This window comes from Papio anubis, chromosome 9, assembly GCF_008728515.1.
Source record: "Papio anubis isolate 15944 chromosome 9, Panubis1.0, whole genome shotgun sequence".
Lineage (NCBI taxonomy): Eukaryota > Metazoa > Chordata > Mammalia > Primates > Cercopithecidae > Papio > Papio anubis.
Genome location: NC_044984.1, coordinates 91,011,984 through 91,039,650, shown reverse-complemented (window position 1 = coordinate 91,039,650; position 27,667 = coordinate 91,011,984). Strand labels below are relative to the sequence as shown.

Here is a 27,667-nt window from a genome sequence, read left to right as displayed (position 1 = left end):
ATAAAATTTAGCCAGCCGTGGTGGTACATGCCTGTAGTCCTAGCTACTCAGGAGACTGAAGTAGGAGGATTGCTTAAGCCCAGGATTTTGAGGCTGCAGTGAGCTATGATGGTAGCACTGAACTCCAGCCTGGGTGACCAAAAAATAAATAGATAGATAGATAGATAGATAGATAGATAGATAGATAGATAGACAGACAGACAGACAGACAGATAGGTAGGTAGATATACACACACACATATATACACACATATATATGTATATATAAAATGATGCAGCTAAAAGATGGCTAGAAGAAAACTTAAATGTTCATGTTTTCTGGATTCAAAGCAATCCCAACCATACTTCTAGCAAGTTCTTTGTTTTAAAATTACCATTGTACAGTGTGTGTCACTTCATGACAGGGATACATTCTGAGAAATGTGTTGTTAGGTGATTTTATTGTTGTTTGAACATCATAGGGTGTTCTTACACAAACCTAAATGGTATAGCCTACTACATACCTAGGCTACAAACCTCTATAGCAGATTAGGATAATAAACACTGTAGGCAATTATGACATGATGGTATTTGTACATCTAAACATAGAATAGGTACAGTGAAAATATGATTTTATAATTGTATAGGACCACCAGTGTACATGCAGTCCATCATTGATCAAAATGTTATGCAACACGTGAATGTAATTTCAATCTTTCCTCATTAATTATTTCTCTGTTTCTCCTTCAGGTTTTTAAATGTATAGAATCTTTTTGGTTAACTTTTCAAAAACTGGTTTCTATCTTAATTGCATTGAAATAAAATACGGTTCACATGATTCCAATTACTTGAAATTTCTTGAGACTTGCTTTAGAGCCAATAGTATAAAAAAAAGATTACAGACTCAAAGAGACATAGTAATCTCAAAGAAATTGAATCCGTTGGTAAAAATGTGCAGGTATGGTGTGGTATACTACAAACACATATCTGGTACCTGTCCCCTGGTTTCTGGCACAGAGATCTTAAAACCCTTGGAATTTCCAGAGTGAAAGAAATGTGTTACTCACAGAAAGTCCCTGTGGAACATACGTAAGTCTATGCTTAGGAGACGACTCAGGGTAGAGCCTCTAGCTAGGCTCAGGATAGAGGTTATCTTAATCATCACTAAACACATGATTAGAGGGTGAGACCTTTCAGCCCCACCCCTCCCACTGCCTGGAGGGGAGGGTGGCTGCAAGCCAGGCTATGAAAACTCTTGAACTAGGAGGTTCAGGGTGCTTCCAGGTAGGTACAACCACAAGCTAGGAGGGTGGTGCCCCCAACTCTACAGGGACAGAAGCTCCTGTGCTCAGGACCCGTCTGGACTTTGCCGTTGGTATGTACCTCCTGACCTGGCTGTTCATTTGTATCTTTTACATTAAGCTAGTAAACATGTAAGGTGTTTTTCTGAGTTTTGTGAGCTATTATAGCAAATTTTCGAACCCGAGGAGGGAATCTCTGAATTTATAGTCAGCTAGGCAGAAGTGTGGGTATCCTGGGATCACATTTGTGACTGGCCTCTGAAGTGGTGGCAGTGTTGTGGAACCAAGCCCTTTAACTTGTGGGATGTGCTGCTAACTCTGTGTCGACAGTGTCAGCATTAAATTGTCTTTTCATACGATAATTATGCAGGATGTTATCCTAAGGAGAAATTACATGAAGTGCATATGGGGCTGCCCGGTTGGTGCTGGAGAATTGGTTGGTGCTGGAAAACACCATATGGTTTGTGTCAGAAGTGGTATCAGCAAAAAGATACTACGCATCCTTGAACATTTACGTAATAATGCAGTTTGTTGCATGATCATATTAAAGAAAAAAATCAATGAAAAAGAAATATTAAACAAAATTCAACATAATTTATAACAAAACTCTTAGAAAATAAAAAATGGATGACAGTTTCCAAAATGTGATAAAGGATTTCATCCCGAACCCCAAAGCAAATATAGTACTTAGAAGGGAAATAATAAATATATTTTTAAAATTCATATTACAGACAAGTTTATTCTAAAATGTATATGAAATGGTACAAGAAATAGATCTTTAAATTCATGTTATAGACAAGCTTATTCTAAAATGTATATGAAATGGTACAGATCCTAGAGTAGCTAAAACAATTTTGTAAAAAAAATAAAGTGGAAAGAATCACTCTACTTGATTTTCAGGTTTACTCTATAACTACAGTAATCAAGAAAGAGAATGTGGTATTGGCAGAGGGAGGCACATAGATCAATGGAACAGAATACAGAACTCAGAAATAGATCTGCACAAATATGTCCAGCTGATTTTTTACAAAGGTACAAAAGTGATTCAATGGAGGAAGGATAGTCTTTTCAAGAAATGACATTGGAACAATTAGATATCCGCAGGTAAAAACATGAAGTTCAATCTAAACCTCACATCTTATGCAAAAAATCAACTCAAAATGAATCACAACTTAAATGGAAAACATGAAACTATAAAACTTAGCAGGGGAAAAAAAGGACCTACGATTAGGCAAAAAGTTTTGAGGTTTGCCACCAAAAGCACAACCCATTAAAGGAAAAATTGATAAGTTGGACCTCATCAAGATTTAAAAATTGTGCTCTGCAAAAGATTCTGTGAAGAGGATGAGAAGACAAGCTACATACTGGGAAAAAGTTTTGCCAATAACATATGCAACAAAGGCCTTGTATCTAGAATATATAAAGAACTCTCAAAATTCAACAGAACAATAAAAACAGTCCAATTAGAAAATGAGCAAAAGACATAAACAGACATTTCATTAAAGAGGATAGATAGATGGCAAGTAACCATATCAAAAGATGTTCAGCTGGGCACAGTGGCTCACGCCTGTAATCCCAACACTTTGGGAGGCTGAGGTGGGTGGATCACAAGGTCAGGAGTTCAAGACCAGCCTGATCAACATGGTGAAACCCTGTCTCTACTAAAAACACAAAAATTAGTCAAACGAGGTGGTGGTACATGCCTGTAATCCCATCTACTCAGGAAGCTGAGACAGGAGAATCACTTGAACCAGGGGGGCAGAGGTTGCAGTGAGCCGAGATTGCATCACTGCACTCCAGTCTGGGCGACAGAGCAGGACTCCATCTCAAAAAAAAAAAAAAAAAAAAAAAAGATGTTCACTATCATTAGCCATTAGAGAAATGCAAATTAAGGCCATGAGATATCACTACGCACCTATTTTAATAGCTAAAATTTTAAAAAACGTAATAATACTCAATGCTGGAAAGCATGAGTAGAAACTAGATCATTCATATACTGTTGATGGGAATGTAAAAATGAGGAGCCAGTCTGCAAAAGAGTGGAGGATGTCTTACAAAATTAAACATGCTTACCATTCGACCAAGCAATTGCACTCTTGGGTATTTATCACAGAAAAATGAAGATTTATGTTTATGTAAAAACTGCACATGAATGCTCATCACAGTATTATTCCTAATAGTCAAATGCTATTGGGTTGGAAACAATCAACAATCTAAATGCTATTCAATAGGTAAATGGTGGTAAAATACGGAACATTAATGCCATGGAATACTACTAAGCAATAATAAGTGAATTCTTGGATACACACAACTTGGGTGACTCTTAAGGGAATTATGCTAAGTGACACAAAAAGTCAATCTCAAAAGGTTACATACTGTAGTGGTCATACAAATTCTACAGATTGCATAGAATACACACACAGACACACAAACACACACACATGTGCATGCAAACTTGCTGTAATCCAAATAAGGTCAGTGGATTATATCAATGTCAATTTCCTGGTTGTGATATTGTACTATAGTTGTACAGCTATCATTAGAAACTGGATGAAGGGTATATGGTATCTCTCTGTATTATTTCTTATAACTGCACATGAATCTATAATTATCTGGAAATTAAAAAGTTTTAAATACGCATCTTACAACAAGGATGTCCACAATCCACAAACGCTTTCCCTGATTAAACTCTAAGTCCTAGCCTGTAGGCTAAATATGAAAAGGAAAGAAGAGGCTGGAGCATTAGAAAGGAATAAGCAAAACATTCTCTCTTCAGATTATGACTGTCCACACACACAAAAAAAACTGTATCTACAAATAAATTATCAAGTTGTTTAGAAGATCAGTATGCAAAAAAATCAATTATACACCTATACAAAGAATAGAAAAATTCAAAAATGTAATTTTAAAATAGCATTTACACTAATATCAAAAAACAGTTCCTTGATGTATCTAACAAAAGATATATAACATGGTTATGGAGAAAATCATAGAAATTTATTGAAAGGTATTAAAGACCTAAGAAAGTGACCTGTCTACTAATAGAAAAACACAACAGTGTAAAAAAAATGAATAAATAATTTTTAAAAACCTTCCTATACCAATATATACATTCAATTCTATCTTTATCAAAATCATAGTAGAGTTTTTTGTATTAATCAAAAAATCATTCCATTTTGTGGAATAATACCCAAGACTTGCATGAAGGAAAAGAATATTCTGGAGAAACTTGTTCCTCAGACAGCAAAACTCAATTTAAAGCTAGAGTAATTACAATGGTTTGATATTGACTCAGGAATAAGTTAATAGACTAATCAAACAGAGAAGAGATCCCAAAGCTACATATATGAAAACTTGCTAAGTGATAAAGTTAACAGTGACAATAGAATAGACTACTCAATAAACTGTGCTGGTCAACTGAATACCGGTTACAAAACTAAAAAAAAGAGAGTGAAGGGGACTCATCTTCTCACCATATACGAAAACAAATTAATGAAATTCCTAAATATGAAAATCAAAACTTTAAATTCACAAAGAGAATATCTTTACTACCCCAGATTAGGAAAGAATTTCCAAAACAATAAAGGGAAACATTGATATATTTGACTCCATTAAGAATTAAAACTTTTGAATTAATTATTAAAGAACTTTAAAATGTGAACTGATGAGCCACAAACTGGGAGAAGCATTAGCATCCAAACTTATAAAACTAAAGAAGAAAACAAAAGTTTTTAAATGTGCAAAGAATACAAACAAGCAGTCCTGAGACTAGAAAAACCATTGAGCCAAATAAAAACATGAAAAGATGCCTAACCTTAGGAATCAAATAAATGAAAATTGAAACAACAACGAGGCAAAATTTCATACCACATAGTTCCACAAAAATGTGATAATAAAATCAAGCATTGGTGAAGACCTTGAATAATGGAAAATTTTCACAACATTGATAAAAATTTAAGAGCAACTTAGCAATATCTAGTAATGCTAAAATGTTCATATCTTGAAAACCACAACCCTATGTATTTACCCTACAGAAACTCTCACACATACATAAGGAGATATATACAAGAATGTCCTTTGTAACATTGTTTACAACAGTGAAAAGTTAGAATTTCAATGTTTATTTATGGGAGACTGAATAAATCATTTAAAACATTTATTATACAATGTATAATATATATTATATAATATATGCATAATAAATATATATTATTTATATTATGCATATTAAATTATGTGTGTTATTCATATTTATGTGTATGTATTATGCATACAGAAATATGCATACAATAAACACAATGCATTATACTATTACTATATAATTTATTATACGATATTTATTTAGTATATAATGAAATATCATTCAGCAGTGAAATTAAGAAAGTGGACTTATGTATAGGTGACATTTCAAAAAATCACAAACATAATATTGAGAGAAAAAAAGCAAATTTCCAAAGCAAATCAGAAAAAATTATAGCATGCATTATTTGGGGCTTATATATATATATGTGGTTGACATACGAATTCACTCATCAGCATAATAATAACGAAATTTGGGGAATTATTTCCAGAACAGAGGAAAACAGAAATGCATACCAGGATGGGTACATGGGGATTTCAACTGTGTTTGAAAGGTTTTACATGTTAAATGGCATAGTTGTTATATTATTTTTTATACCCATATGTCATAATTTAAATAAAGAAAATGAAGGAATAATCAAAGAGATAGTAGGCAAATGCAAATAAAAACAAAGCAGAATTGGTTCTATTAATATCTATGTTGTGTAAATTAAAATCAAAATCACTAAACAGGTATAGAAAAACATTAGATCATGAAGGTAAGATATATAATGTATAAATAAAAAATTCTTATACATGTATACTTATAAAAATAGAAACTAAACATTTTGCCATATTTTGTCATCAAGAACTTTAGGTTCACTGATAATTTACCAATTTGTTCTCCTAACCACCCTATCTAAACTATTGCCACCACCACCTTCACGTCAAGCCAAATATTCTATATTATTTCATTCACTTTATAACATTTATCAACATTTTTAACTGTCTTGTTTATTTAGGTGTTTACTTGTTTACTATGCTTTTTTCATTAGTATGTAAGTTCCTCGAAGGCAACGATTTCACCCGTCTGATCCACCAGTGTATCCCTAGTACCCAAAATAATGCCCAACACAGTTACCCTCAAGTAAACTTTTATTGAATTAATTAATTAGTTAATACCTTTCATGTGCCACCATTTCAGAAATAGCTGGATTTTTTAAAATGAAATCTCTTAGAGTTTCCTTTTTTTTACTTCTTACTCTTTGTGACATTTCTGCACCCTTAATAGAGGAGATAAAATTTTACAAGTTAAATTCAAACTTTAAACACAGTAGTATAATTTATTCATACTCTAATGCTTATCTCTTGACATTGAAATACAGTAGTTCATACCCTCAACTAAAATTATTATCAAAGGCAACAGAAATACCCCTGTAGACAAAAAACTCTGATTATAACAATATCTACATGTTAATCTAAAAGTTGTACTGTGTAATTATAAAATTATGCTTGTTAGTATATCCTTCTGTTTCATATTATAATGAGTTTAAATGTAGCCAATCATCTCTAAATACATGAATCTCTCAATTTCATTACCTAAAATTCAAAACTCATACGAAACTTACTTTTCCAATTTCCATTACTGCAGCTTTGAACTTTAAATATTTGTTTACTTTTTTACTCAAAGTACTCTCCTTATATTTCACTTTTATTAGTCCAAGTAGAGACTCATTCCTCCTAATAAAAAAGATAAAGTCAGTCAAAAAGACCTGCAAAAATGTGCAGAACTACCCCCAAAGTAATATGTCTTTAAAGTTTTCACTGAAATTATGCAAGAATATCCAAAACTGCTTGTGTCCTATGCATAAATTAGACTGTGATATCTCTGTTCAGCATGAAATAGTCGGTCTCTCAAAATAGCCAAGTGTAAATCATATCACAAAATGTGACTGTCAGTGAAGATGTTGAATAACAGAAACTTTTCACATTGATAAAAGTTTAAGAGCAACTTAGCAATATCTTAACTAAGCAATATCTTAACTAAATAACTTAACTAAGCAATAACTTAGTAAAGTTAAAATGTTCATATCTTGGCAACTACAGCCCTGTATATTTACAGAAACTCTCACATATGCATAAGGACATACGTATAAGAATGTCCTGTCCTTTGCAGCACTGTTTATAATAATAAAAAATTAGAAAGAATTTAAATGCCTATTTACAGGAGACTAAATAAATAAGTTTTAAAATGTATTATACAATGTATAGGAAGGCCGCAGTGGCTCATGCCTGTAATCCCAGCACTTTGGGAGGCCAAGGCGGGTGGATCATGAGGTCAGGAGATCGAGACCATCCTGGCTAACACAGTGAAACCCCGTCTCTACTAAAAATACAACAACAACAACAACAACAAATTAGCTGGGCGTGGTGGCGGGTGCCTGTAGTCCCAGCTACTCGACAGGCTGAGGCAGGAGAATGCCATGAACTCGGGAGGCGGAGCTTACAGTGACCCGAGACAGCGCCACTGCACTCAACCCTGGGCAACACAGCAAGACTCCGTCTCAAAAAAAAACAAAAAATGCATTATACAATGCATAACAGAGAATATGCTGTATGTTATAATCATATAATAAAAACTCCCATAGGGCCTTCTACAGGGAAAAAGAGGAGTTGAAGGCATGATGTAGATGGAACAGAACTGGATTGAAAATAAAATAACCATGGACACTTCTTCCCTTATAACTCGGAGAATACTGTAAAAGTAATCCCAGACAAGCTTCCTTGCTTCCAACAGATTTCAATCTCTTTGGTTCTATCTTTTGCAAGCTCCCAGCCACTGCTGCCCTCTGAATACCAACAGGAACTGAGCTGATCTTTTCCCAATACTATAGTCTCTCACTGTCCCTTTATTGATACTTGCCTATTTTTCCTGAAATTTCTATTTTTTTAAAATTTATATTTCTTCATAAGCACTAGCCAGGTACAGCAAAACTGCTTAACATGATAAATGGGATCCCAAAACTTGAATAAAATACAGGGTCTTATTAATGCAAGGCTAATGAAATGACGGGGTGAGCCTGGATAGCTAGTTCCAGGGGTTGGAACTTGACCCAAATCCATCTTGGCCCCTTCGCTCCAGTTTTGATGAAGATGATCCTAAGCCCATGGTTGTCTGGAACCCCAGTTCAGCTGTAACAATTCTAATCACCCAGTTAGTTGACAATCACTTGGGCAAAAGTTTTGCTGCCTAAATTAGAAGCTTTTGATCAATGATCGTAAGGGACTTGGGGAGCCATCCTCCACAACTTGAAGCCTAAGATTGCCTTCCATTTCCAACCAGCTAGGTCTCTTCTCTACAGCCTCTCCTCTCTGTCTCCCTCACTACCAGCGTGCTTGACCTGGTTGTTATGTTCTTTCAGAAAGAGACGGGAAGGAGAGGAGGTCACATTTAGACTACAGTCTTTGCCACCATCTCAGCATTCTCCTCCAAGCACAGCAGAACCTTCATCCATTGAATAAATTAAACTCATCCACTCCTTGATCTGTTCACTGCTCTGTGGAGCTCTGACTGACCGCTTTTCATTGTGATAAATAGGATTTTAAAATTTTTATGCAAGTCAACATTACTGAGGACTTGTTCATTGTTTTAACTATTTATACAGTCATGTGCCACTTAGTGGCAGGGATACATTCTGAGAAATACTTTGTTAGGGAATTTTGTCATTGTGTGAACATCATCGAATGTACTTATGCAAACCTAGATGGTATCATCTGCTACACATCTAGGTGATATAGTACAGCCTATAGCTCCGAGACTACAAACCCGTACGGCATGTTACTATACTGAACGCTGTAGGCGGTGTTGTAACATAACAGTCAGTATTTATGTATCTAAACATATTCGAACATGGGGAAAGTACAGTATAAATACAGTATTATAATATTATACTCCTCTTCCAGAATATCTCTTATTCTTAGGTTAGACTTCCACAGCCAGCCCTCCACATTTGCCTGCACACTGAAAGTATCTTCTGTTTTTCTTTGGAATCAAAAACATTATTCAACCCTCCTAAACATCTAATTTTAGCTGTTTTTAAAAAAATTTAATGGAACTCTAATTCTGAACAATTATGTTATTATCATGGCCTGTTTCATTTAATATAAGCAATTTCTTCTTTTATCTTTGGAAAGTATGAAGCACATATACACTCTAAGCTTCTGTTCTAATAAATGAAGTACCTATTTTAGAAAGAATATCTTTCTGTTTGTTTTTAAGGGAATGCTTCTCTTTTGCTACCATTTCAAAACCAGGTTTCATGTTACTGATGTTTACTTTTATTAAAATGGGATGGACAGATCAATGCCCAGTGAAGAAAAGCCCACTCTCAGTTGGCAAAAGAAAAGTTGGATTAATTTGGCATCTCTCATAATTGGTGTGAAGCACTATCATTTTATTTGGGAGCAAAGAGAATCATTCAGGCTTAGAGAATAGGAGGGACAGTTTTAAGGTTTACTGCTTTTATTTGAGGAACTCCCTCTTCACATATACAAATGGAAACTCCAAGAAATGGCTCCATTTGTTACCACAGAAGAATTAGAAACAAGCGGGAAATGACCAAACTAGAGCCAAAACCTTGTGTGAGAAAAAACTGATGGCCTAGAGATACTATTAGCCATCCTGACTCAATAGCGAAAGACTTCATCTGTTTCCAGCTAGAGATATGAACACGCTCGATTCTCATTTGTGAGTACACTGTATATATATTTTTAGTTTTAGTTATTTCTTTATACAGACATAAGTTTTTACTATCTCTTAGGTGGTGGTTTTAGCTGTATATACTCCACTCTCTTTTTCATCTACCTTGTATTTCTTAAAACTGACAATGATATTCATTTTTTAAAGTTGTTAATATGTATAAAACTGATAATTGCAAGTACCTTTTCAAGAAGTCGTGGACAGGAGCTGTTACCTCTACCAAAAGGTGAAATTTTTCCTCATTCATGCATTTTAGCATAACTTGCGTAAAGAATTCCAGAAATCTTGGTTTTTGCTTAAATTTCATAACTGTAATAACAAGGAAGTTCAGATATAGTTACCAATATACTCAATTATTAGTACCGAAGGGTTGCCAGTGCTAGCAGTCATTTTGTTCCAACAGGCAAGTTTATTAATCTGCTTTTTAGATTTCTCTATTTTAAAAGGTATATAGGAATAAATGTGGTGTGAACTATTGTTTTTCTAATATCAATGAATGTTTTACAGTCTATATTAAATTTATTTTCTAAACATCTCAGCACTGAGAAAGATTTCATTAAGGTCACTTCTAATGTATGACTAACTGGGGGAAAAAGTTATTGATAATTATCCTAACTAGTAATCCTAATTTTTATTATATTTCACTCTGAATTAATCAATTATGTTGCCATTTCTCATCAGCTAAACTTGAAAGTCACTAATACATTTTTCTTTTTTTTTTTTTTTTGAGACACAGTCTCACTCTCTCGCCCCAGCTGGAGTGTAGTGGCATGATCTCAGCTCACTGCAACCTCTGCCTCCCAGATTCAAGCGATTCTCCTGCTTCAGCCTCCTGAGAAGCTGGGATTACAGGCGCCCACCACCCAATGCCAGGCTAATTTTTGTATTTTTAGTAGAGACGGGGTTTCATCATGTTGCCCAGGCTGGTCTCAAACTCCTGACCTCAGGTGATTTGCCTGCCTCGGCCTCCCAAAGTGCTGAGATTACAGGTGTAAGTTTCTATGCCCGGCCACTAATACATTTTTCAATGCCCTAGTTTTCGTAAGCTTCATAACACCACCATTCACTACCAAAATAAGCCACCATCAAGATTCTGTCTTTCCAGACTTTAAATCAGGTACCCATTTAGGTCTCTTTCATTACTTGGCAATCAAGATTCTGCATTATTCTGAGTGGGTAAGAATTCAAAATATTCTGCCTAAAACAGGTGAAATCTTCAAGTAGACAACAGAAACAAAATCCACAGAATTAATTCTCTTCGGTGATAAATCGAGTGAACAGCATATACACATCCAGTTCACCTACCTTCTTTCACGGCACCTTTGACCGACCAATTCAAAACTACGGGATAAAGAAATATAGGGTCCTCTCCTCCTGAGAGTTCAGATGTAACATCTAAGGTTCAAAAATTCAAAAGTTGTATGTTCTGTTTAATAACCCAAAATAAAAGTTTTTTTGAGTGATTCACAATAACAATTATTTGAAAGAGATGAAAAAACAGGAAAATACTAAAGTATTTATTCTAAATTATGTGCCTTAACATAGCAATTATAGCATTACATTTTGGAAATAAAAATAATCTGATGAAATTATTTGCTTCACTCTTCCCCCTAAAAGCTAAGGGGTCCACCACCAAATAGGTAAAGAGTTTCCAAGGCATGATTCTCTCTTCTTCAACAGCTGTCATATATCAGCAAACCCAAGACTCAGAAATCTACCAATTATATTTACTCCATTTTAGCAAAACTATCTTTAAAAGGCAGTAAAGTATAACACAGCCTGGAGCCAGACTGGCTGGGTTCAAATTCTAACTACGACAACTTTTTAGTTATGAAACCTTAGAAAGTTATTTAGCTTCTCTGTGCCTCAGTTTCCTTATCTTTATAATGAAGACAATAATAGTACCTTCCTCATATGGTTCTTATATACAGGTTGCATGAGTTTTAATGTGTATATTTTATAAAAATAGTATATTTTGTAAAATAGTAACTGGCACACAGAAAACACTGTACAAAACTATCATTTTATTATTGTTATTGAATTTACTATTCTTTTTCTAACCATTAGACCACCAGGGAGAATTTACTATTCAGCTAGTTACAGCCCATTGTGCTTCTTGGTAAAATATTTTTACTGATATTATGAAAATAAATAATTCACATTTCTAGAACACTGTATATTTTAAGGAATTATACTTTATATAGTAATAAGATGATTACAGCTTTCCCAAAGCTAGGTTAACCAATTATGGGAATAATCAAATACTTAGTTCAATTCATAAATCCATGCTTGAAACAGGCATGGAACATATTAAAAGAGAGAGATCCAAGTCAGCGAAGCCCACAAGACAGAACTGAGGCACACAGTAGGAGAGGTGAGGTAGGGACATGGAATTCTACAAGTGTAACCTCGTCCCCAAAGGCCATGGGGCAAAAGTAGAGCCTCATACTTGGTTTAAGGCTCAAATTTGGACACTCTCTTGTTCTAGAAGATTTGAAATACCTGCTTTTTAAAAATGTGACAATACTAATCATCACCAGAAACTAACTCAATTTCCCAAGTAGCCTTCTAGGCTGCAAACTCCAAAATACCAATCATTGCATTAACACATTGGTTTATTATGAAATCACTACAGTACAATGACCTAAAATTAAACTAATCTTTCACTCTGCTTTCTACTCTGGAAGGCATTGGTTCAAACCACTTACACATTAACACTCACACTATTCCTTTACTTCTCAGTCGCACTTTTTACTTCAAAGCAGTGATTTTTGTGCCACCATAACCCCCTCCCACTCTCCCACCAAGGATATCCAGATGGCTGTCACAATTAGGGGGTGGTGTGCTGTGCTTCTGTGAGTAGAGGCCAGGGAGGCTACTCAACATCATACAGTGCCAAGGACAGTCCCCACAACAAAGAACTACCTGGCCCCAAATGATAATAGTGTCGAGGTTGAGAAAACCTGCTTTAGAGTCAGAAGACACAGGCTCAAGTCCAAGTCAGCTATGTAATCCTATGTAAATCACTTAATCTTTATGAGCCACATCTGTAAAAAGTGGTTAGCAATCCCTTATTAACAGGGTATTGTTAGGATTAATGATATAAAAGCACTGTGTAAACCTTAAAGGGTTTACCAAATGCTAATCTCATCTTAATCCTTTGAACAAAATTTTTTCTCGTTTTAAAAAACTTAATGCTAAACGGAAGTATACAGAAAAAAAAAATGATTACATTGCTTTGTCAGTTTGAGTAGGTGTGTTTCCAACAAGGCCAGCTGTTCATTTATCTTTTCAGGCAATAGTATCTGCTGTGGCTTCTTAGTCTTTAAAGACTTCTTAGAAGAATCCTAGAAACATTGGTTAAATGTCAAAATGTACTTTAACGTGTTGCGACAACTGTCATTTTCAAACATTCTTTAAATTCTGTTTTCATACTTTCATACTTGGTAGATAAAACTATGATCCACATAACAATATTAATTAATAACAATGAATAATAACAGTTATTGTGCTCTAATTAAATATAGACATAGTACTGTGTTTCATGGAGATTGACCAAAATACTGCTTCTTTTCCCTCTCCCTTTCTCCCAGTAACTTTCACCTACCTAGCCAGCCCCCTCCAAAACCTGCATTCTCAAAGCAGCCGAGGATATGTCTCTAAAAATCTTGAAAAGACAATTCCCAGCCTGCCCTCAGAAATGTACTCCTTTATTCTTTTTTCCCTTTCTTTTTCCCAGAAGGAGCTTCTTTACAACTAAGCTAATTGCCTTTGCTACTTTGCCTTTCATTGAAACATAAGGAGATCAGTAATTAGTGGATTAAGAATTGGCCTGTCTGCGCACTCAGGCTCACTACCAGATTTTTTCTGTCTAAGCCTGAGAACTGACCTGTTAATGTCTCTTGTTCAAAAAAAAACCTTCCAAGCCCCTTCAGGTTTACAGGAATCTTGAGTAGCTCTAATAATTCCTGACTCCTATAAATTAACAATCTCTACAATCTTAGATGAAAGAATCACAACCTTCTGCTGGACCATAAGCTTCAAGGAGAGAGGCATGAGGCCTGTCCTACCATGATGTGGAAGGCCCTGAGTCAAGGCCTGGGTGACATAAAAAGGCTGATGGACTCTGAGAGTAGACACTGCATGGCACAAAAACAAACAAACAACCCTCAAATTGCTTCCAGCTTAATCAAAAATCCCTCTAGACAAAACATCCTCCCAACTAGAAAAAAAAAAAAAAAAGTATTATAGCTTAAAAAGTCATCCAGTAAAACAGTGGTGATTTTTTAAAGATTTTTTGGGCAAACAAATGCTTACTTGGAAATTCAACATATCACAGAGATAGAAATGGAGCTTACTCTAAGTGAGACAGAGTCAGGGATGAGAGCCTCTACCTCCACCCAAGCCATGGAAGGGACTTCAAGTAATTCCTAGTACCCTCAGAAACCCAATGAACTGGCCAGGCACGATGGCTCATGCCCATAATCCCAGAACTTTGGGAGGCCAAGGTGGGAAGATCACCTGAGGTCAGGAGTTCAAGACGAGCCCGGCCAACATGGTGAAACCTCATCTCTACTAAAAATACAAAAATTAGCCAGGTGTGGTGGCACATGCCTATAATCCTAGCTACTCGGAGGCTGAGGCAGAAGAATCACATGAACCCAGGAGGCAGAGGCTGCGTGAGCCAAGATTGCACCACTGCACTCCAGCTTAGACTATAGAGTGAGACTGTCAAAAAAAAAAGAAAAGAAAAGAAAGGAAGAAAGAAAGGAAAGAAAGCAACCCAGTGAACTAAGTAACATTTCAAAACTTGATCTACAAAAATATGTAACTACATAGTTTCAAGGAAAGGCAATAAGCATAAGCTCTTGTAAGACTCATGCTTGGAAGGCAGATATTAAAAGTTCATCTCAAAAATTAGCAGTCTCATAAAGAAGAGAATGTAGGTGTCACAGTGAGTTTCAGAAATCTACTTTGAATACAAAGTAAAAAAATGCTGACATGTATTTGCTACATTCAATGATCCATCCAGAACAGCAAAATCTTAGATTTGGAAGAGACTTTAGAGAGCTTTTAAGTCCAATGTCCAACTGGGTGTAAGAAGCTCTCTATCATCACCTAACTGATGGTTGGGACTGGTGATGGGGACTATTCAGTATGCTAGCAGAGATTCCTTTTTCATTTTCTTGACTATAACAACAACAAAAATAAAACCCAAAAGCTCTTTACTCTAATACTTTACTTATATGTAAATATAACAAGTGTAAAACTTATCAATTTTCTAATATGCTTAATAATACTACATTAACCCTAAAAGATGCAAACTAAACATAGGTTTAAAAATGAGAAACAGAAACAGTTACCTCCTCTGGCATTTCTTCTTGTTCATTACTACCATCAAACAGAGACTTGCATCCCGGTGTGATGTCCAACATTTTTTTCCCATAATTTATAATCATTACTGCCAGGTCATATTCCCTCCATGAACGAAGAATCTAATTTAAAATATTTATTAATTATCTCTGTTGGGCATTCTTGTCTATTTTCAAGTATAATGGATCATTTTTCATAAATTCAAAAGCCCCATAGAGTTTTCAGTCTAAGAATCCCCCTTTTATTGTTAAGAAATCTGTAAGTTTACCTCCAGATCATATTAACACATTGAGTGCAATTAAAGATGCATAATTCAACTATTTTAAGTAAAGGACTAATAACGGGATCTCATCAATAATAAACTTCCCATATCTCTGGGCCATATAGCCATATACCTTCTGATACAGTGAGTTAACTATTGAGAAAACAATTCCTTTCAAAAAATCCATATTTAAAAAGTCATTTGTAAAGGCCACATCACCACCACTTCTTATATTGAGTTGCTTTCTATGGGAAATGGCACAATTACTGACCTCATGATGTCTTAAGCATTTACATCACTAAGTGATTTATAAGACATTCTGCTAGAAGGCTAGGCTAGATACAAGCTGTTTTTGGCAGATTCCCCATCAACCCTAGGGGAAGTGTGCACTGTAGTCATAACGGGAAGAGGCCTATTTAGCCTCTCTCACATTCCCTAATACCAGTTCTTTGGCCTTATCTATTCTGGCCCTTACCTACCTTTCTAAAGTAACCTTCCACTACTCATCTCCTTGACGAGATATTTTAATCTTACAAAATACTGAGCCAGTTATAAAATCTGACAGTCACCATTGTGTTACAGGACTTCATGTCTTCCCACAGCTGAGCCATTTCCCAGAACAGCTTTCTGCACCTTGTTTATACAGCTTCACCTTGCCATTAAAACCTTGGCTCTAGCATCAACTTCAGGAAAGCTGCCCTGGTCAGCAATCTGATTTACATATATTCTGCTGTAGGGAAGGGTCAAAGAAGGGGACACACTCATTGTGAGCCCCTTAGAGCAACTGGGGTATAAATAAGTTTGTGTGAATTTGTTATATGCAGATATATTCTGTTGAGTATGTTAGTATTTAAGACAAGTGTATTAGTTTGTTCTCACACTTATAATAAAGACATACCCAAGACAGGGTAATTTATAAAGGAAAGTGGTTTAATTGACTCACAATTTCACAGGGCTGGGGAGGCCTCACAATCATGGCTGAAGGTGAATGAGGGGCAAAGTCACGTCTTACATGGTGGCAAGCAAGAGGGCCTGTGTAAGGGAACTCCCCTTTATAAAACCATCAGATCTCATGAGACTTATTCACTATCACGAGAACAGCACGGTACAGAACCGCCCCCATGATTCAATTACTTCCCACCAAGTCCCTCCTACGACATGTGGGAATTATGGGAGCTACAATTCAAGATGAGATTTGGGTGGGGAGACAGCCAAACCATATCAATAAATAACAACTGTTACTTCTCATGGAGGGAAGGGATATATAAAGTGGCTGAACAATAACGAGTGGCTACTTAGACCTGAGAAGCCCTATCTAATGCTAAGAACAGGAACACGTTTCTTTGGGACCAGGGCAAAGGCACTAAACTAATAGTGACTGTGGAACAGAGTGTGGCAAAGAAAGTGCCAAAACAAATTTTGTGAGTTTTTAAAAAATTTTTATTTGTTTACTTATTTTATATTTTGTAGAGGCAGGGTCTCTCAAAGTGCTGGGATTACAGGCATGAGTCACCACGTCCAGCCAAAATAAATTTTGAATGGGCAGGTAGGGTTAGGTCATGCAAAACCTTGAATGCTCAGCAAAACAGTCAAATCTCATTATGAAATGTATATGAGAGGGAGAAAGTTTTGCTATAAGGAAATAGAATTGAGCTAAGTTTTGCTATAAGAAAACAGAAACGAGTCTGCTCTCCACTCTACTTAATTTTGCCTTCTGACATATTTAGGTCCTAAGCTTACAGATAACTGGACAATCTTTTCCCCTTCTTTTAACATGCTAGTAGAAAATAATAAATGATAAAGAATTTTTTCCAACCAAAGGAAAAACAGAGGACCAATTCTATTTAACATACCAAATGATGAACAGACACAGAGTATGCCAGATGTTTAGCATAACAATTTTAAATCATGCAAAAGTAATGACATATTGAAGATGACGAATCTCACAAGTAGCATGTTAGAAAAAAATACGAATGCTTAAAGAAGAAAGACTCAACCATCTGAAAAGATTACCAATTTTTAAAACAGAACAGAGAAAAGAAACACAGCCATTTGACTAATCAGGTTTTACATGTCCTAAGAGAAAATCTAACATTCTTTATATCAAATGAACAACTGAAATCTGGGATTCAGGGTTAGTCCAGGATCCTGGAACTGTAGGCTAGACTGGAGAAAGCTTCTAGAATGGCAATTCTCAACATATTAGGGACTAAAGCAAGTCAAATATCAAAATCCTGACATTAATATATTATTTGTTTTTGAATGTTCAGAACACATTCAGGCTGGTCGCAGTGGCTCATGCCTGTAATCCCAGCACTTTGGGAAGTGGAGGCAGGTGGATTGCATGAGCTCAGGAGTTGGAAAACAGCCTGAGCAACATGGCAAAACCCCATCGCTACAAAAAATACAAAAATTAGCCGGTGTGGTGGCACGTGGCTGTAGTCCCAGCTACTCAGAGGCTGATAAGCAAGGATTGCTTGAGCCAGGGAGGTTGAGGCTGCAGTGAGCTGAGATCATGCCTGATCTGTGTCCCAGAAACAAACAAACAAACAAACATTCAGGGTCATTTCTACAGTAACATCACTTGGATTTCAATGATTCCCCAAATGGGAGAAGAAGGGTGTGGGAGTCCTGGCCAGCAAGTCAGGAAAGGCACAGAGCCAGCTAGAAGGCTGGTGTGTGCTAAGAGAGAAAATTCATCCAAAGCTGAGAAAGGCAGCATGTGAATTCCAGGACATCAACCTCCACTGGGCCCCAAATGCTGGTTGGAAGCCCAATTTATTCTAGGTCAGCATTCTCTCCCATCTTCTTCAGTGGCTGGCCCAAACCAACCTATTCTCAAATCTTTGAAAACCACCCTTACCCATCACCTCCTAACTGTCAGCAAATGACCTTGCTTCCTGTCCACAGAGAAAATGTAAGCGAAGTAGCTTATCTCCCATCCACAAACCCATCATCACACATCTGTAACTACAACCACCCTTCCCTCTTTGAGAGAAAAGAAGCCAATCTCCTATCCAGACTAACCCCTCCCACACGTGCTAGGATCCCACGGCCTCGTGCCTTCAGGGATCCTGCTCTAGTCCTCACACCACCTCTCTCAAGTCTTCATCCTTTCCCTTTCCTGGTCCTTCCTCATCAATATTTCAATATTTTGGAGTACCTGGATAAGCTGAATTGGTTTCTTTGTATTGTTTTTAGCAGAAGTTGCCACTGGCAAGATGCAAGTCACAAGCTGCCTTGAAATACAGTTTCTTTCTTTCTTCTGGAAGACATTGCAGTAACCACTGCTAGTTACTTAAACGTAAATACTTGTGTTCAGTGCCCTGGAAAGAGGGTGTAACCTGGCCTTCCCTTATTTGAAAAAGACACCCCCTCCCCTGGAAATACTCACTGATAGAGCTTTTTGGGGGTCAGAGTAGGCCAAGCAGATAAATATATTCTTTTTTTTTTTTTTTTTTCTTGAGACAGAATCTTGCTCTGTCGCCCAGGCTGGAGTGCAGTGGCATAATCTTGGCTCACTGCAAGTTCCACCTCCTGGGTTCACGCCATTCTCCTGCCTCAGCCTCCCAAGTAACTGCAAATACAGGTGCCTACCACCTCGCCCGGCTAATTTTTTGTATTTTTAGTAGAGATGGGGTTTCACTGTGTTAGCCAGGATGGTCTCGATCTCCTGACCTCATGATCCGCCCACCTTGGCCTCCCAAAATGCTGGGATTACAGAGCCACTGCGCCCGCCCCACAGATAAATATATTCTAAAGAAAAGTAATCTTGGAAGATAGACTTTGGACCCAGCATAACACAAATTAATGTGTGTGTGACTGTAACACTGGAGAAAGAAAAGGGTGCTTTGGATTGCATGGGACCCCCGCTTTCAATGGTGTCACCATGTGACAACGACAGAACTAACAGCAGCAGGAATGTTCTTGAGGTTGGGAGGGGTTAGGAATGACAGAATAGCTTTAGACTAATCAAACTCTTCAGTTATCCCTCTTGCCTAGTATTTGGAAGAAGGATTGGCCTCTTGGACTAAGTGTACTCTTGAAATTGTTAGAAAATTCTCTTCCCTTCTCACTCTATGCACTGTCCCCTGGTGGTGGCATCTATTTCTACTGCTTCAGTTGCAGTCCTGATACTAACAACTTCTTTGTCTTTACACACATGTCGCATCTCCCGAGCTCCAGCCTGATAGGTCCTGTTATATAAAGGTCACCTCTTTGGATACCCTATCGACTCCAAAATTCAATCTGTTCAAAACTCATTACCTTCTCCCCCTTCACCACACAAAGTTACTCCTCATGCAGGGTTCAATGAGTAGTGTTATATTCACCCAACTGCCCAGGCCAGGTAGCTGAATATTACTGCTGCCTCTTCCCTCTCCCTCCTTTATTCTTATCTATTAGAGTTTCAGATTCTCAATTCTATCTCATAAATAACTCGTGAATCCTTTCCATTCTCTCTACCTCCACTTTTTCCATACCGGTTTAGTTTATCTTCTCTCATCTTTGAACTCATCTCTGCCTCAGGTCTTATCTCCTCTAATTGTTAGCTGTTGTACAACAATAACAATTTCTTTTTTCTAAAATATAGATCTCCTTATGTCATTCCTGGGTGTGAAACCCTTCAATGGTGCCTCCCTGACCTCACAAGATGGCCATTTATCACCTGGTACCTGTCCATTGCTCAACCTTTTAAGGTAACTGAAATATTGCATTATGTCCTCCATAATAAAAGATAAATTTGATTATTTTCCCAAATTCTAAAATTGTTTCATATTTTCTAACCGATTACTCCCTGGAGTGATCAACGTTAATAATCCTATGCCTTCATATATTTTCCCAACCTAATATTTGCCTTTGAGCTTTCTTATAGTGTCTCGCTATAAAAATGTTTTAATCATCTTGTAATCTAATTATCTATCTTTTTCTGTTTATCTTTTGAATTTTGTGGCTTATCAAGGAAAGTGTCCCCTGACTCCAAGGCCATATAAATATCCTTAAATCCATCTAGACTTCATTTTGTTTATGGTATGAGATAAGGTTCTGGCTTTGTTTACTTTCAGATGAACAGTCAAGTTATACCAGCACCTTTCATTAAATAAACTATTATAACACACTATCATTTCCTCAGTGAATCAAATTGCTATCTTTGTCATATATTAATTTATTCTGTAGACTTGGGGGCCATTCCTGGACTTTCTATTCTATTGCACTGAACTGTTTGCCCATTACTCTGTGACATCATTTTTTTATTAAAGTGACCTTATGGCAAACTTTAATATCTACTGAGAAATTTTAAATTAATCAGCTTCAGAGAAACTCAATTAGAATTCTAATTAGAACTGTATTAAATTTAAATATTATTTTAGGAAGGATCTGCACTTCTGTGACAATAAGTCTACCTGTTCAGGAACTTGGCGTGGCCTGTCCTATGTTCAGATTTTATTTTGTGTCCCTCAGTAAGATCCCACAGTTCTTTTAGATTCTTTAACATTTTCTTAAATTTTAAATATTGTGTATTATAAGTGGTATATTTTACCCTCTCCATTTCTAATTATTGCTAGTATTTTTTAAAGCCTATCATTTTGTAAGTGTATTATATAGAGTCACTTTATACATTCTCCTTGTAATCCTAGTAATTTTTTACCAGATCTTCATGGGGTTTTGAGACCAGTACAATTACAGATAAATTATACTTTTCTAATATTACAAAATTATTTTCTATCCTTATCTAGAACATGAGAAAGAACCTCTAAAAACACTGAATCTCACTGTTAGGAGTTAGCATCTATTTCCTGTGGCTAATTTTTAAAGAAATGACTCCAGAAATTTGCCATTCAGTATGATATTTGCTGTAAAATGTTGGTAAATGTCTTTGTCATTATTCAATAGCTTCTTTCCTTTCCTAATTTATTAGAAATTTTATTAGGAAAGGTTACTAAGTGTTATCAAATGCCTTTGTGGCATTTTTCATATAATCTTATTTGTCTCCTTTACCTTGCTGTTGCAAAAAAATCAAGTTTTGTTTTAATTCTTGACAATGAGACTGTCCTAAGACCAGAAAGTGACCAAATGCCATTCAGGAGCAGAGAAGGGTGATCTGACAGAACAGATTTGAAGGACACTACATAATGACTCTCTTTGTTCTGATTAATATTTTGGGCCCTGAACTCTGCTTTTTCTGATATGAAAATTGCCACTCCTCCTTTAATTTGTTTGCATTTTCCCAGTACCATTGTCTATCCATTTATTTTTTCAAGTATTGTTTGTCATTGTGTTTTAGGACTGTTTCTTGAAATAGTATACATTTGAACCTAACTTTTTAGCCTATCTGGTAATTTCTGTCTTCTGAATTCATTCAGCTGAACTGAAATGATCAATATACTTAATTATATTCCTTCCATCTTATATATTCTCTTTTTCCTTCTTACTTTTGCTGAAAATTAGCCATTTTTCCTCCCTGTCAGTTTTTCCTGTTCCTGTTTTCTCTCTCATTCCTCCCAGTTCATGTTTTCTTCCTGTCAATTTAGAAGTCCTATTGTGCAGCTGGGCATGGTGGCTCATGCCTGTAATCCCAGCAGTTTGGAAGGGTGTGGCCGGTAGATGACCTGAGGTCAGAAGTTCAAGACCAGCCTGGACCACATGGTGAAACCCAGTCTCTACTAAAAATACAAAAATTAGCCAGACATAGGGTGCATGCCTGTAACCCCAGCTACTCAGGAGGCTGAGGCATGAGAATTACTTGAACTGGAGAGGCAGAGGTTGCAGTGAGCTGAGATTGAGGCACTGCACTCCAGCCTGGGTGATAGAGTGAGACTCTGCCTCAAAAAAGAAAAAAAAGAAAAAACAGAAGTCCTACTATGCTATAAAGTTCTGCTCATGGTTACATATTTCTCTGAGTCACCTTTAAATACGCATATAGAGAGACACATTTATATTCTATCAAAAAATAATTGTGTGTGTGTGTGTGTGTGTGTGTATATATATATATATATATGCATATATAAAACACACAACCATGTACTAAAAATCTTTGCCTGCTCATACCTCCCCTTATGCCAAACAGATGGAAGTTTTAGTTCTAGGTTACTAACAAATTTTTCTTTCAAGGATGACTCTTCTCTTTAAAGAATCCCTACTTAGCATTTATATTACAAAGTCCTAGTCACATCATTATTATCTATTTAATTTTAATAATACATATATTGCAAGATTCATTGCTCCCATTATTCCTCTCCTTTTTGTCTTTCCCTGTCTTGGGATTTCTGTTCTGAATCAATTGTCATTTGATAGAGTATTTTCTCAAGTGTTTTCCTCAGATAAGTACATGGGCAGAATACTTTTTAAATGCCCGCACTTCTGAAAATGTTTATTTTGCCCTGACAAATGAATGATATCTTTCCTGGTTATTAATTTTTGGACCTCAGTCTTTTTCCCTCAGGATTCTACAAATGTTGTTCCAGCGTTTTAACCTCTGGCATCGCTGATTGAAAAAAAAAAAGTCTGAAGCTAATTGATTCTCTTTCCATTGCAAATAAATGTTCTTTGGGTCTCAAAACTTTTAAGATTTGTCCTTATCCTTTGACTTCAGGGATTTTACCCACATGTACTTCCATGTGTATTCTTACATTAATCCTGCCTGGGACTCAGGAAGCCTATTCCTTCTCCATTTGCTTTTCTTTCCTACCTCCAGACTTCTTTGGTTTTCATGTTATGACTTCTGGATCTGCCTTCTCAATTTATTTACCACCTCTAGGTAATTCTGTACTATGTTGGAGGGGGTATTTCTTGAGCTTTCAGATTTGACTCAAGGAATACCATAACCATACTCTTCATCTATTTGATTTTTTTCAATCAAAAATCAAATTCATTTGTTCAGTAACAGAAGGGTTTTTTGTTTGTTTTCTTTTAGTTCACATGACTGTATCTCCTTAAAAGTTTTCTCTGCCTTTTTTTAAACCAACTCTTCTCTAGTCTTTTTCCAACATGGTGAGAGTAAAAACACAATGATTTTGGTGTCTGGCTTGCCCTTTTTGCCTTGGAGTACTGAGTCTCCTTCAGTGAGTAATTGCTTTTTTCTTCCTGCTAATGGCTTATGTTCCCTCAGCATCTACACAGACCAGGTCATAGCAGTCTCTCCAGCACTGGTAAGTCAGTGACCAACGGAACAAATATTATTTCCTGCTATTGAGGTCAGGCCATGAACAGATGGCAAATAATGGCTTCTTTGCTAAGGTGGAGGGTAGAAGGCCCTCTGTTGCCAGACCTCCACAGAAGCAAGCTTACATCCTAACTAAAGCAATGGATCAAATGAGCTCACCTACACAGCGTTCTTCCAGATCTCTGGTCAAATCGCAAAGGTCCTATGAGAACCACATAAAACAGGCAGGCAGATATGGACCTTCTTTGAGGGAATCACTGGATTCTGTCAACAAAAGCCTTTAAGGAACCACACAATGCTGGTCTTTGAGCCAAGCAACGAGAACAAACAAGCCGACCTCTCTGCCTCTTGTCCCTTAGTTCCTTCTCGTTTCCAAGGTGAATGAGGTCCCATAAAAAGCCTTTTACTCAGATATTCTGGCCTAAGATACCCCCTCCAGCCTTTACCAACTGGCCTGCTCAGGCTACTATAATCTGCCAAAATAAAAATCAAAAAAGAGAAAAGTCAGGGATGTGTGATTAAGCTGCCATCTATTCAGAATTGCTCATCTCTTTACCTTAAAACAAATAGCCTTCCTGCAAGCCTTTGAGCTACGATAAATACTTTCAAGTATTTCTTCTCATTAAAGCCTAAATAAATTTTGTTAACTATTTTGTTTTCCAATATTTTTGTAACAAACGCAAAACACGTGGGAATACAGTGATTCTGTTTACAGACAACACTAAGCACAACTATGGCTCTATAGACCTCTTACAATAACTCTCAAGTCAACAGGTTGGGAATCCATTGCTCCACATGAATGGTCTGTCCTGCTTAAACTTGCCCACTCAACTGTAAGCTAAAATTGGTCTAAGTCCATTCACTTGCACAGTCCTTCATGCCCTCTGCCAACAAAGCTGTTCCTCCTCCATCTGTCTCAGCTCTACTCTTCTTCTTGCTACAAGGTTATCCTGTCTAAAGTAGGCTCAGCCCCATAAATCTGTCTCCTTTAACTGCTTTTATTTTTGCTGATAACACTTAAAGCTTCATGAAGTTATATTTTATGTGTATGTTTGTTTTCTGTCACCCCCTACTAAATCACAAGCTCTGTGAAACATCGTTGGTTTCTTTTTAAATAAAGAATGTCTACAGGTAGGTATACCTAACTCTAGTTTGTCTCAGGACCTGACAAACTTTGTCTTACATTCAACCAATTCACCAATTATTTTACCTGCTTGGTCTCAGGAGGCATTTGAGTTGGTAACTCTTGCTCAGAGCATACCTAAGTCTCATCCCCAGAGTGAAGCCTTCCCCAATCATCCCATCCCTTAGTGGTCATCTTCCTGTATCCCTGTTTTGTCACCACCATCCATTCATCAACTAAGCTAGAAACCTGGGTGTCATTCATTATTCATTCTTCTCCTCCTATAATTACTTTGGAGTTTTCTTTAATTCTTCGTGCATATGTCAAGAACCCAAACCAGTGCCTGACACAAATAGGTAATTGTAAATATATATTGAATGAAGGAATACAACAAAAATGAAAAATCTGTTTCTATCCTGACCACACTCTTGCCTATGTCTTCTCCCAGGTTTAGATATCCAGATACAGCACTCTTGACTTGCACAGTCTGAATTCACCTCTCCAGTTTGTCCTTTGTTGAGTTCGGGGTCCTGCACACCAATCTCAGAATCATCCTTCGACTCTGCCTAGTCAGCCCTTTCCTTCAGGCCTAACATCATTGTTTACATTCTAATGTCATGACATTAACACACCCCTCCATTACTCACTGACTCTTCACTTATAATCTGGCTGTTTGGTTTCTTGATATCTTCTAAGTCCCACTATCTCAATGGCTGGGTTAAGATACTTAAAGTCTGCCTGCAGGTTCCACTGAAATCACAACCTGATAAGATGATATGCAGGTTTACTGAAGTATAATAAATATATAATTAATGTTTTAGGGTTTTGAAACAAATATGCTCTGTGTGACCTTATATAATGCCTATATAATATACAAATGCAGTCACTTCCAAGATGGCCAAATAGGAACAGCTCCAGTCTATAGCTCTGAGCGAGACTGACACAGAAGACAGGTGACTGCTGCATTTCCAACTGAGGTACCTGGTTCATCTCACTGGGACTGGTTGGATAGTGGGTGTAGCCCATGGAGGGCAAGCTGAAGCAAGGCAGGGCATTGCCTCACCCGGAAAGCATGAGGGGTTGGTGGATTTCCCTTTCCTAGCCAAGAGAAACCATGAGTGACTACACCTGGAGGAATGGTACACTTCTGCCCAAGCACTGCGCTTTTCCCACGGTCTTCACAACAGGCAGACCAGGAGATTCCCTCCTGTGCCTGGTTTGGCAGGTCCCATGCCCATGGAGCCTTGCTCGCTGCTAGCGCAGCAGTCTGAGATCAACCTGGGATGCTAGAGCTTGGCGGGCAGAAGAGCATCAGCCATTGCTGAGGCTTGAGTAGGTGGTTCTATGCTCACAGTGTAAACAAAGTGAGGGAAGCTTCAACTGGGCAGAGCCCACTGCAGCTCAGCAAGGCCTACTGCCTCTCTAGATTCCACCTCTGGGGGCAGGGCATATCTGAACAAAAGGCAGCAGACAGCTTCAGCAGACTTAAATATCCCTGCCTGACAGCTCTGAAGAGAGCAGTGGTTCTCCCAGCACGGCAATTGAGCTCCGATAATGGACAGACTGCCTCCTCAAGTGGGTCCCTGACCCCCATGTAACCTGACTGGGAGACATCTCCTGCCAGTAGGGTCCGACAGACACCTCATACAGGCAGGTGCCCCTCTGGAACGAAGCTTCCAGGGGAAGGATCAGACAGCAATATTTGCTGTTCTGCAGCCTCTGCTGGTGATACCCAGGCAAACAGGGTCTGGAGTGGACCTCCAGCAAACTCCAACAGAACTGCAGCTGAGGGGCCTGTTAGAAGGAAAACTAACAAACAGAAAGGAATAGCATCAACATCAACAAAAAGGACATCCACACCAAAACCCCATTTGTAGGTCACCAACATCAAAGAGCAAAGTTAGATAAAACCACAAAGATGGGGAGAAAACAGAGCATAAGCGCAAAAAATTCCAAAAAACAGAATGCCTCTTCTCCAAAGGAACACAACTCCTCAAGGGAACAAAACTGGACAGAGAATGAGTTTGATGAGTTGACAGAAGTAGGCTTCAAAAGGTCGGTAATAACAAACTTCTCCAAGCTAAAGGAGCAGGTTCTAACCCCCACATGGAAGCTAAAAACCTTGAAAAAAGGTTAGACAAATGGCTAACTAGAATAAACAGTGTAGAGAAGACCTTAAATGACCTGACAGAACTGAAAACCACAGTATAAGAACTTCGTGAAGCATAAACAAGCTTCAATAGCCGATTCAATCAAGTGGAAGAAAGGATATCAGTGATTGAAAATCAAAGTAATGAAATAAAGCAAGAAGACAAGATTAAAGAAAAAAGAATGAAAAGAAATGAACAAATGCCCCGAGAAATATGGGACTATGTGAAAAGACCAAATCTACATTTGGTTGGTGTACCTAAAAGTGACAGGGAGAATGGAACCAAGTTAGAAAATACTCTTCAGGATATTATCCAGGATAACTTCCCCAACCTAGCAAGGGAAGCCAACATTCAAATTCAGGAAATACAGAGAACACCATAAAGACACTCCTCGAGAAGAGCAACCCCAAGACACATAATTGTCAGATTCACCAAGGTTGAAATGAAGGAAAAAATGTTAAGAGCAGCCAGAAAGAAAGGTTGGGTTACCAACAAAAGGA

The 27,667-nt window shown here is 37.2% G+C and overlaps 1 protein-coding gene across 3 annotated transcripts in view; it reads right to left on the bottom strand.

The window, feature by feature from the left end:
• CFAP54 (cilia and flagella associated protein 54) overlaps nucleotides 1–27,667 on the bottom strand; it is a 370,431-nt gene that overhangs the window by 232,249 nt on the left and 110,515 nt on the right. For all 3 annotated transcript variants that reach the window (XM_017946132.3, XM_021922809.2, XM_021922810.2), the window contains 6 exons: nucleotides 15,462–15,593; nucleotides 13,331–13,445; nucleotides 11,404–11,493; nucleotides 10,281–10,407; nucleotides 6,968–7,079; nucleotides 6,522–6,622 (listed from right to left, as the gene is read on the bottom strand). In XM_017946132.3, the coding sequence (XP_017801621.3) occupies nucleotides 6,522–6,622; nucleotides 6,968–7,079; nucleotides 10,281–10,407; nucleotides 11,404–11,493; nucleotides 13,331–13,445; nucleotides 15,462–15,593 (677 nt within the window). The remainder of the gene's footprint in view (nucleotides 1–6,521; nucleotides 6,623–6,967; nucleotides 7,080–10,280; nucleotides 10,408–11,403; nucleotides 11,494–13,330; nucleotides 13,446–15,461; nucleotides 15,594–27,667) is intronic.